At 38.0% G+C, this 12,474-nt stretch overlaps 1 protein-coding gene across 3 annotated transcripts in view; it reads right to left on the reverse strand.

Annotated features, from left to right (window-relative positions):
* TBC1D19 (TBC1 domain family member 19) overlaps positions 1–12,474 on the reverse strand; it is a 100,050-nt gene that overhangs the window by 64,441 nt on the left and 23,135 nt on the right. For 2 of the 3 annotated variants that reach the window (XM_008140200.3, XM_054729669.1), the window contains exons 2-4: positions 8,858–8,930; positions 7,524–7,569; positions 4,718–4,793 (exon numbers count right to left, since the gene is read on the reverse strand). In XM_008140200.3, the coding sequence (XP_008138422.1) occupies positions 4,718–4,793; positions 7,524–7,569; positions 8,858–8,930 (195 nt within the window). Of the gene's footprint in view, positions 1–4,717; positions 4,794–7,523; positions 7,570–8,857; positions 8,931–12,474 lie in introns of those variants that run through there. The other variant, XM_054729673.1, reaches the window with a different exon arrangement.

The raw sequence follows: 12,474 nt of genomic DNA on the forward strand, positions 1-12,474 counted from the left end.
TCGCCAAATGAAATTATTGTTGGCTTCAAATCAGTTTCCCTAATAATTGGAATGTATGATATTAATTCAAAGGATTTCAAGAATTTTATAAATAAGGTAATTTCTAAGCCATGAGAGGCAAAGGATTAATAAAAGAGTCATAACTGTATAAAAATCTTTAAATGGGTATTAGCTATCACCTTGCTATATTTTTATAACAATGGAAGTAAATAAAAAGTATTTTAAAATTGTATAATATTTGTTTTTATTTTTAAAGATTTTAATGTTGACATTATTACAGGAGTTCCCACTCCCCCCACTGTATAATAAATATGCAGCATGTAAAAAAAACCATTTTGAAACTATGAAATTAAAAAATTATTTTCTTTACTCTGACAAAAAATAAAGTAAAACAAAATAATAATAGCTCAGATACTTAATGGAAAAATATTTTAGTAATTCTTCTTTGATTACAAATATAACACATTTAAGATAATTTGGAAAACAGAATATGTAAAGAATAAAATAATAAATACATATCCACAAATTTCCATCATGCAAAAATAACCATTGTTAACATTTTATTCCCTTCTGTTATTTTTTCTACGTCTGTATATATATAACTGAGATATATATGTGAGTATACATATATACACTCATGTACATTCTTAAAGTGGAATTATATTGTCATATATTTTGATTTTCCCATTTAAGATTACATTCTATGCACTTTCCTATTTCATAATATTTCCTCAAAAATGATATTTTTGATGCCTGTATAACATTATCTTTTGGAAATGCCATGTTATATTTCAGCAAGCCCTATTGCTATTCATTTAGATTCTTTTAAAGTTTTTACTCTTATCATGAACATAAATTTCTGTGTTTCTCTGATTCTTCCCTTTAGATAAGATTCTAGATGTGGAATTATACTAGGAAAAGGGGTATAAATATTTTTTAGGAGGGAACTTTTTCTATTTTTTGTTTATTCAATTCATTCAACATTTTAAGTAATATGTATTGAGCATCTACCGTGGGACAGACACTGTGCCAGATGTTGAGATACAGCTGGGAAAGAGAGACACTGATGCTGTTTCACAAGGACTTCAGAATCTAGTAATAATACAAATGAGCCAAGTATTGTGGTAGGAAGTACAGAGTGCTTCCCATGTGGAGGACTAGAGACAGGAAGAGTTAACTGAGCATCTGTTATCTGGGGGTCAGAGAGCCTTTCAAAAGAAACTACCATCTAACCTGATCCCTGAAGAATATGCATAAGTTGGCTAGAAATACATGGGGAGTTTCAGGTAGAAGCAGCAGCATAAGCAATGGTCCTCCTTCTGGAACAACTGGGAGAGGTCAAATATGATTAGACAGAAAGAGTGTACATGTGTGTAGAAGTGGGGAGGGGAGTGGGAACTTGGGGAGAGACAGTGTGAGAAGCAAGAGATGAGACTTGAATCATAAAAAGGGGCAAGACCAGTTACAGCCTGGTAAGCAAAAGTAAAGGGTTGGAATTGTATCCTAAAAGTCTTAGAAGTTTTAAGAGGTGGAGTGACAATACAGAAGACAGAAAGACCAATTAGAAAGGAAATGAGAATTGAAATCATATAAAACTAACAAATTTCCCATTTTTGCTTAGGTTACCGGACTGATAGAAAACAGAGTAAATGCAGCCACATAGCATACCTTAAGTTTGCCTGAAGATTTCTGAACTGTTCAGAGAAATAGGCTGAATACCATCTGGAACCAGACTTCCAGGTTCAAATCCCAACTCTTTCACCTACTAGCTTTGTGAAGTTGAATGAAAGATCGTAAGAATAACTCACCTCACAAGCTTGCCATGATTATTAAGTGAGTGAATACTTGTAAAGCACTAGATTAGCACCTGGCACACGATCAGAGCTGTGTGTGCTTACTAGTATTATTTCACAAGAAAACCCACGAACTTGTATTTATCATGATGTGCATCCTTTTTCTGAAGGGTGTAGCAAAGTAGTTCCCAAGATATTTTACATGGAAATGGAGTTCCATGGTCATGTAAGTTTGAACAACACTAAATCAAAGTGAACAGTTTCTTTATTGAAGAACTTTTTTGAGCCTTTAACATTCAGAATAGATTGTAAGCAACAAAATTAAGAAGTTTTCGATTAAAACCCAAAGTATAAAGTAAATACCCATGAGTTTATACTGATATAAATAAGTGATTAAATAAATAAATAAATAAACAGAGAGGAGAGGAGAGGAGGAGAGGAGAGGAGAGGAGAGGAGAGGAGAGGAGAGGAGAGGAGAGGAGAGGAGAGGAGAGGAGAGGAGAGGAGAGGAGAGGAGAGGAGAGGAGAGGAGAGAGAGGAGAGAGAGAAAGAGAGAGAGAGAGAGAGAGAGAGAGAGAGAGAGAGAGAGAGAGAGAGAGAGACTCTTCCATAAGGAAAAAATCCAAATAATTTGTTGATACTCCCTCCTCAAGGAAGCAGAGCATAACTACCCCTCCTTAAGTGTGGACTACACACAGTAACTTCCTTCCAAAGAGTACAGTGTACAGAGGAGGGAGGGAGTGACTTGACAGTGAAGAAACCTCACAAATACTACCTCTGCCAGATGATCAAGGTCAACATTAACAAAACTTCCTAGCCACCTCCCCTAGAGCACGCAAACAGCACTTTCTACCTTACATTACAACTACCTATGTCCAAATCTTCTTAAACCATGAAGTTATGTAAAGGCAGAATCTAAGTTTTTTCTGAATCTCCATAGCACACAGCAGAGTGTCTTCTCCTAGTAGGTATTTAGTAAATATGTTTTAAATGAATATTGTAATCCTTGGTAGAAGAGATTGCAAATGCCTTTACTATTCATTCAACATAAACTTACTAAGCTCCTGCTATATAAAGGTTAGCATACTAGATATAATGGGCATATAAAACTGTTTTTAAATCATTGCTGCTTTCAAACGACATAAATTTCAGAATGATATGTACATAAATTACTATAATGGAATGCAACTGGTGATAAGGGCCATGAAATGATTGTGTGCTTCAAGAGTGCAAAGAGGGAGAGATACTTTTCAACAGTGGTAGTAACAACATCAGAGATGTCATCTGAGTTAATCCTCACAAAATAAATAGGGTTTTCATAATGCAAATCAGGCAGAAAGGGCTTTCCATGATGATAAAAAAAAATAAGAAAGGTATTAAAGATGCAAGAGGGAAAGACAAAATAATTCACTTGGATGGGCACATAGGACAGTTCTAAGACAGCAAAGACTGATAAAGTGAAAGGGGAAGCTGGAGACAAATAATAAAAATTCTTAAATGTTGGGCTTTGGAGTAGGCAATTAATTTGTTAGGCAATTGGGAGCCACTAAAAGTTTGTCAGAAGGCAGTGAGATACATTATAAGGGTTCATCTGCTTGTAGTTAAAGTTCATTGTGTTGAGATTACATAAGGTGATAGAGAGACTCATTGAAAGTTAAGAGGTGTAAGAATAAGGCAAGGATGTTAATTAATATCTGAAGCCAAGTAAGCACTCAATGAGAGATAGTCATCATGATCATCATCATGATCATTGTGATCACTATGGTAATAATGATGAAAAAGAATAGAAGGCTCTAAGACTATGGAAAGAAATCATTTTTAGAACTTAGTGACTCTCTGGATTTGGAAAACTGAGGTCAAAAATATTTCATGTCTCCATTAGTATAATAATGATGGAAACCAATCATCAGAACTAGGAAAGTCAGAAGATACACTCATTTTAGAAATAACATCAGAAACTTGGTTTTAGACATGCTGAGTTTGATCTAACAGAAGAAATGCACAGTAGACAATTGATCATAGAGGAATGGATCCAAAAAAGGTGTAACAGCAAAGCAGGAAGCTAAGCAAGCTTGAATTAGATGACCTAAATATTCTTAATAAAATAATTGGCAAATGTTCAAAATGAGTGAGATAGAGGTAGAATTTCAGGCTACACAAGCAACTTTGGGAAAACCTAACCAGAAACCAGGTAATACTAGTAAGTAATGAATTATAAAAGGATTGACAGGCAGCAAAATGAATCTACTGGAAGATGAATAAATGGATTTAGTCAAAATTAATAGTTAACCTAAAACATATATGATTTTCCTCCTAACTGTTCAACAGTTGGGAGAAGAGAACAAGTAGATGGTAGAGGTAGCCTACGCTGAGGGACACGTTTCAGGAGTTATTTTCTTTTTTAATTGCTTTTTGCAGTTTTTCTGTTTAAATTATTTTATTCTTTTAAAGTGATTTTTAGTTGTTTTCAGCCCATTTATAGTGTATGTTCGTTTGAGTTCTGCAACAGAACGCAATGAGTACATAACAGCCTGCTGTGAGAACAAATATATTTCACATATGCCATCAGCAATACTGGCTTCAAAAGTCAAAATTTTAAGGGGACAGTGCATCAGTTCATCCCAATTTCATGCCTTTAATATCACAGAGCTGGGGAACTTCTATCATACCAGTATTTTAAATTTCAGACCAGTATGGTACATAATATTTTTTTTCTACTCAACGTTTTCAGGATTACTTTAAGTGCGTGTGATCCTTTGTTACTGAAAGTAAAAAGAAGAGTATACAAATACTATTCACATCACTTTATTGGTTCTTACCCAGTTTTTCATACAGTGAATAACATATACTCCTGACACCAATAAGGATCTTTCATTCTGCATTATATAACCTGACATGGAAAATAAAAGTAAACAATAGCCAACCTGTGCTTTCCTCATGTATACCAAAGGCTCTTTAAGATGTTCAGGAGGTACTGCAGGATGACTAGGTAGAGGAAACCTAGGAACAAGAAGAGGCAGCTTAATATTGTACATTACTATTGATAATTAACTAATTCTCTTGGTTAGAAATTACTTACCTCTGTAGCCCATGTTATGAATGAAATAGAATATTTATTAGCAGTATATGTGTTGACACAAGGTGCAACAGCCTGACAAACTTCAACTCTTACCCTACCAGTACTGTAGTTTTAGATTAGCAATTTGATTACTTGTTAAATTGCATAATTATCTGGATTCATAAATTGAAGTAATTTAAAATATTATTTGGCTCTGTAAATGCTCATGATAATTGTCATAACTATTCATTTTAACAGAAATATAAACATTTAGAGGAATTTTTAAGGTTAAAAAAATCCATTGACATACTAACATATCAACTCTTTTCCTTTTCCACATGATTATATATTTTATAAAGCTGAAATAATAATAGAAATATCTATTTGAATAGCCATGTTTTATTATATAATACATTCATTTACAAATTTAATAAAATTTAAAATTTTAATGTTTTATGAATTGTTTTCTAAGTCACTTTACATTTTATATTCAAAATGTATTGTTTTTTATTAAGAAAACATTTATTTAGTCAACAGATTTTTGAGTCATTCTAGGTACTAAATATATGATAGTGATTAAGACAATATCCCCTGTTCTCATATATCTGACATTCTAGTAAAGAAAGACAGTGAATAATTATAAAAACAAGTAAATACATAAAATAACACCAGATAGTATTAAGTGTCATGAGAAAATGAGAGCAGGTGATGGGATAAAGTGCTTTGGAAGGGTAAGCAAGGCATCTCGGGGAGCATCTAGGAAGAAGCAGCCCAGCATACAAAGATCTGGGGCAAAGGGAAAGCAAGCATAAGACCCTGAGGTGGAAACATTTGGGATATTTAAAAATCCTTTAAAAACCCCCACACAGAATGGTTGGGATAAAGGCACAGAGTGATGTGAAATCACATAGAAGGCAATGGGAAAACATGATACTCAAATCATTTACTCCAATCTCTTTCACACAAAAAAAGTATAACTCCTATTGAAGTTAGTTATAGGGCCTGTAACTGCAGCTAGGCAACTATGTTCCATAATCAAGAACCATACATTGAATTCTCAAGAAATTCCTCATCCAAAGTGGGACATCAGCATGTGAAGGGTTAATGACATACTAAGCTACCTGTACCTATCCCAGAACCTAAATGCAAGAGGCTCAAATGTCCATAACAAATGTTTCTAGAATAGAAAAAAGTAACCTATCCTACCTCATTTAAAGACAGCTTCACTTACTGATTATTTCTAGCTAATTGTTTTTCCCACTAAAATCTGCATTCCATATACCTGAATAAATCACCTTTCACAAAGGAAAACATGATAACCTCTAGATACCTCAGTATTTCTTATATGCAAGATCACTTTAAAAACCATTATTTCATAGTGCTCATTATGTCATTTGTAAAGGGACATGTGGTTTAGAATTAAGTATCACTCCAAAATCCTTCTATTTTAATAACAATTACAGTACTTCTAAATGCAATAAAATTTAGAAATGTAGGATTGAAATTGGGTGCACTTACTGAAGAGAGAGGGTTGTGAGATAGAAACCTGTGCATCATTCTTCACTCCTTCCCCTTCTGATCCCCTAAACCTCCCCAAAATAGTTCTCAGCTTTTCCCTCCCCCACTGACACTGTTTCAGGGAACCAGCATCTCTGGTCTGCATTCACCGGTCAGACTGTCCCTGCTTCCATGCTATTTTCAACCTATTTGTCAATTTGCCTGGCTGCTTGGCAACTGTGCCAGGAGCAATGTCTTCCCTATTCACCAGTGCTTGCAATCCTAGTGTCTAGCATAATGCCTGGCGCACACTAGATAACCAATACGTTGTTGAATGGATAAAATGCAAATATGATCATGTCACTACTCTGCTTAAAATTTTAAATTGACATCCAAATGCTATTAGGATCCAGTCTACAAAGCCTTGAGTATGAAGCACATTCCTGCCTACGTGGCTAATATCATCCTTTACCATGGCCCTGTCCCCTATGCCACCCAGCCATTCAACTTCTGTTCCTTCACTGAGCCACAGGTCCCCCTCCAAGTCTCTGAGCCCACTGTTCCCTTCTGCCTAGAGCACGTTTCTTCGCATGCTACACTGTATTCCCAGTGCCTAGAGCGGTGCTGGCACATGGGAGGCACTCAATAAATAACTGAGGAATGATGGAATATTAAATAAACTACAAAAGCTAACATTCTAGATCTACATTTTTTGTAATGACAAACAGTTCTATATACCTCAATGGATGCTGAGGGCAAGTCCACATACACAAAGAAGTTAATTTTTTGTATGTTGTTCTTAATAATATAATAATATAAATGATGTTCAAAAGGATCATTTATAAAGAGAAAAAGGGTAATATCCCAAATGGTAGCAATAAAAAGAATCAACAAGCTTCAGTTTTCTGAAATATTAACTTACAAGAAGCAGCTTATTCCCTAATTACACTGAATAAATAAATTTGTAATATAATATAAATTTTGGTGACATAAAAACTCTATATAGTTATTATTCTCAGGCAAAACTGTAATTTTTAAAGTATTAACTAATTTTAAATGCTATAAAAATACTAATAAGAAATAATACAATGAGCATATATAACAATATTGTATTCAGCACTTACAAAGTAAATATAGCTAAACATAGTATCTCAACATAGGTAGGAAAAACTCACACACTCAGTTCACTATAAACAGCATTCTGAAGTTTCTTCTCCCAACCTGTTTTTAAAAAAATAAAATATATAAACATATTAGTTTCAAAGGTAGATATACATTATAATTAAATGTATCTCACTAAAACTGTAACATTATACTCATTTGTGAAAAAACTTTATCAGCTGCCAATTGCTGTGTAGTGTTATTAAGGATTTAGTTCATTATATCCCTTGGCAAACACTGAGTAGCCAAGTTGTCAACATTACAGTATATTATTGTTTAAGTAAAACTATTGCACCATTTCTCAAGATGGGAGAAAAAGTTCCTTCTTCTACCATTAAGTTGCTCAACAAATGCTGAAATCCCTAGTCATTGCACTGCTAGTACTATGAGGACTGTGCCTAGAGGAAGGCAAGGAAGAGCCAGGCAGCCCGGCTGGTGTGGCTCAATGGTTGAGCATTGACCTATGAACCAGGAGGTCATGGTTTGATTTCTGGTCAGGGCACCTGCCTGGGTTGCAGACTTGATCCCCAGTGTGGGGCGTGCAGGAGGCAGCCAATCAATTATTCTCTATCATTATTGATGTTTCTACATCTCTCTTCTTCTCCCTTCCTCTCTGAAATCAATAAAAATGCAGGGAGGAGGAGGGGGGGGAAGGGGAGAGGGAGAGGGATGGGGAGGGGAAAGGAGAGGGGGAGGGGGAGGGGAAGGGGAGAGAAGAAAGAAGAAGCAGCAGCCACCTCTGTCAGACACTTGGAAAACACAGACCACAAGTAATCAGTTACAATGAACTAGTCAGTAAAAGCCTAACAGCAGAAGTGGATTATTATAAGGTACCTACCATGAGTCAGACCAGTTATGTTGCCTGCTAACTAGTTGAACTTTTCTGGATAAGCAAACCACTTAATATCTCAGTTTCCATGTACAAAGGTTAGAACAGGGAACCTCTCTTCTTGCTCTAAAAGGAGGGGGATTTTTGTTGTTGTTGCTCATTGAAAGGGTAGAAAAGAGGAGGGAAAATAATTGTAGAAGGAAAAAATACCACCAAAAAAGGAAAAGACAAGTTGCTGAATGAGGAAGATTTTTCATATATTCAGGATGTATTTTGATCAGGAAGATAAACAGTATTTAAAACTAACTGATACAAAGCAGTCATTTCCCCAGTGACCCTAAATTTTTACAGCATTTATTGAAATGTCTGAAAATTCTAATTCTTCCCAAACAGAAATATATTCAGCCACTGTTTCACAAGTTTGAATAAGTAATTAGATGGGGATGAAATATTTCCTTCAAATACAGTATTTCCTTATTTTGCCTTAAAGAATTAGAAAGAAAAAAGCAACTTACAAACCTGATGTTTTAAAGAATCTCTTAATATCTTCTTTTAGAGATTCAAGTTTAATATCAGTTCTCTGAAGACTGGCCTAATTTTAGAAAGAAGAAAAAGAGGTCAAGATAAGTCATTGGTTTGATATTTAATGTTAATGAAAATTTTTAAAAAGCGTGTCCAAATGTACAGACTATTTAAAAACCCCACTCTGAGGTCAGAGCACCTGGGAATTAACTAGATGAGCTCAAAAGACAGAACTCTTTTTCAATTACTCTGAAATAGAGGATCTGTGGTAGTAAACATTTCTACTCAAAATATAAAAACTTATAGCTCATAACTATCTAACAACATCTAGTGTTTTTATCTTTATGAATACTTAACATTATTTTTCCAATAGAAAAAATAGATTTCATAAGTTCATTCTCCTAATATTATACCCAACATATACAGCATCTACACCTAATGACCAAAAATCCAGTTGCATCGTTAAAATGGATTTTTGAATAGTATTTTCCTCTTTGAATTGCTGCTCAATGTGAACCTGCATTTGTTGTGTACATTTATGGGAAATATATAAAACTACTATTTCACAAATGCTTATTAGTGTCTCTTTCATCTTCAACCATAAGCTTTTCCTTCTACTGATACTTCATACTGTAATTTTTACCAAAAATAGTAATTTCTCGAACCTATAATGGCTTCATGACTTCCAATGTGTTGATCTTTCATCACTTAGCTCTCTCTATCAGAAGAAGCCTACTTCTTAAGAAGTTATTTCTATTAGAGTATCTCATAAGCATTTCAAACCTATGAAATAAAAATATTAATCTTCCATTTACTACCTTTCTCCTTGTCTTCTATTTTTTAATCCTCATCCATGCAATTACTATCCACCAGATCTTCCAACTCAGAAACATCTGTTATTCTCAATTCCATTCTAACTCTTCTAGGAATTAACTCATTTCTGGAAAGATCGCATTGATGACAATGAGTTGTTTTTGCTTTTTTTAATCTCCCTGATTTCCACATAAAAACAGACCAAGCAACTCGATACCAAAAGCAAAATCCCATGAAAAACATGTGCAATAAAACTTGATAAGATATACTCTACAAGCCTAACATACAGGCAATTGGGGACACACCAAGGACACAAGATCTATAACGTATGGTAGTAGCATCTGTGGAGGGGAAACAGAGGGAAGCAGTAGGGTATCTGATATATGTAAAAACAGAGAACTTCAAAATAGCCAACAAGTTCATTGGAACATATGATAAGCCAATTTTAAACCAGGAGCTGAAACTGAGAGGGGTTTGGCCTCATCCTGTCGAGCAGATTAGGTCTGAAGAGACTGGAGCAGCCTAGCACCTGTGAATTCTTGAAACTGACCAACCAGTGCACCCTTTTCAGACAAGGCCACCTTTAAGAGAAAATACTGATAAAGCAACAAGAATTGAGGATGACAGAGAACCAACTTGTTACCTTGAAAACTGGTAAATAAAGTAAAAGTAATTTATCTTGCTTTTCCTATGGTAACTGTACCACTGGGCAACCAAATCTATACTAATCTATACTAATAAAAGGGTAATATGCTAATTAGACTGGACATCCTTTGGGTCAAAGCCATGGTGGCGGGGGCCAAGGCAGAGGCGGTTAGGAGCAATCAGGCCAACGGGGGGGCGGGGGGAGGGCGGGGGCAGTTAGGGGGCAATCAGGCGGCAGGGGAAAAGTTAGGGGGTGATCAGGCTAGCAGGGGAGCAGTTAGGGGCATCAGGCCAGCAGGCAGAGGTGATTAGGGGTGATCAGGCAGGCAGGCAGGTGAGCGGTTAGGAGCCAGCGGTCCCAGATTGAGACAGGGATATCCGGATTGGAGAGGGTGCAGGCCGGGCTGAGGGACTTCCCCCTTCCCCCCCCATGCACGATTTTTGTGCACCAGGCCTCTAGTCCTCTCTAATAATAGACAAATATGCAAATTGACCATACCTCCGACACACCCACAAGCCATGCCCACAAGCCACGCCCATCATCCAATCAGAGCGAGTATGCAAATTAACCCAAACCAAGATGGCTACAGCCACAGAGAGCAAGGTTTCCTAGGTAACAGAGGAAGCCAAGCTTTCCCCCTGCCCTAGCCAGGCCTAAGCCTCCACTCAAGCTACAAAGTTTCAATTATAGAAGGTAAACAAATTCAAACAAATGGCAGCAGAATGGAGCTTGAGAGAGCAGGCCAGGGTTGCTGCCAGCAACAGGGGAAGCAAAACTTTTCGCACACCCTGGCCAGGCCCACCCGCTTAAGGCAACAAAGTTTCAATTATAACCCCAGCACAAATGGCTGCCGGCCGGCCTTGGAGGGAGCCCCAGGCTTGGCTCCGCTCCAGGCTACAAAGTTTCAATTGTAGAAGGAAAATAAATTCCAGATACCAGGGCCTCCGCTTGGGTCGCCAGGGGGCGTGGCCGGCCTGCAAACCACCACAGGCCCCTCGCTCAGGCCGGCCCACACCCCAAGAGAAACCCCACCTGATCCAGGACGCCCTTCAGGTCAAACCAGCTGGCCCCCACCTCTGTACCAGGCCTCTATCCTATCTAATAAAAGAGTAATATGCAGATTGATCATCACTGCAACACACAATATAGCTACCCCCATGTGGTCAAAGATCCTGCCCCCATGTGGACACAAGATGGCCACCACAAGATGGCCAGCAGGAGAGGGCAGTTGGGAGGCACCTGGCCTGCAAGGGAGGTCAGTTGAGAGGGACCAAGCCTGCAAGGGAGGGCAGTTGGAGGTGATCAACCCTGCAGGAGAGGGCAGTTAGGGGTGACCAGGCCAGCAGAGGAGGGAAGTTGGGGGCAAACAGGCTGGCAGCAGAGTGGTTTAGGGGGTGATCAGGCTGGCAGGCAGAAGCGGGCAATCAGGAAGGCAGGCAGGCAAGCAGTTGGGAGCCAGCAGTCCTGGATTGTGAGAGGGATGTCCGACTGCCCGTTTAGGCCCGATCCCGGGGATCGGGCCTAAACGGGCAGTCGGACATCCCTCAAGGGGTCCCATATTGGAGAGGGTACAGGCTGGGCTGAGGGACAACCCCCCTCCGTGCACGAATTTCGTGCACCGGGCCTCTAGTCTATAATAATAAAAGGGTAATATGCTAATTAGACTGGACGTCTTCTGGACGTCCTTCCTGACTAAGCCGGGGCCAGAGGGACGCCAGCCGGGTCTGCAGGCGGCCCAGGGGAAGCCAGCCCAGGTCCCGGGTGCCAGAGGGAAGCCGGTGCCAGCAACCGGAGGAAGGAAGGCCTACTCTTGCACGAATTTTTGTGCATCAGGCCTCTAGTAGTAGATAAGAGGAAATGTCTCTTTACAAAGGAATTCCAGCTAATAACTAAAACAGATATGATATAATTCGAATATCACCATTTTGCAACCCCTAATAAATTACTAATTCTAGGCATTGAGCAGTAACAGCTAATAACATTGCAAAAGACAGATACTATGTGCTTCTCAGTGAAAGAACACTTGCTGCCAACATCAGCGGTCACCTGCGTCTGCTCAAGCCACTGGGTCTAGCTGTCAATTTACAAGTCACACAAAGGACAGAGGAACATGTTACGCTTCACCATGGGTGTGCAATCAGAAAAACCCAGTATG

The sequence above is a fragment of the Eptesicus fuscus genome, chromosome 2 (genome assembly GCF_027574615.1).
Source record: "Eptesicus fuscus isolate TK198812 chromosome 2, DD_ASM_mEF_20220401, whole genome shotgun sequence".
NCBI lineage: Eukaryota > Metazoa > Chordata > Mammalia > Chiroptera > Vespertilionidae > Eptesicus > Eptesicus fuscus.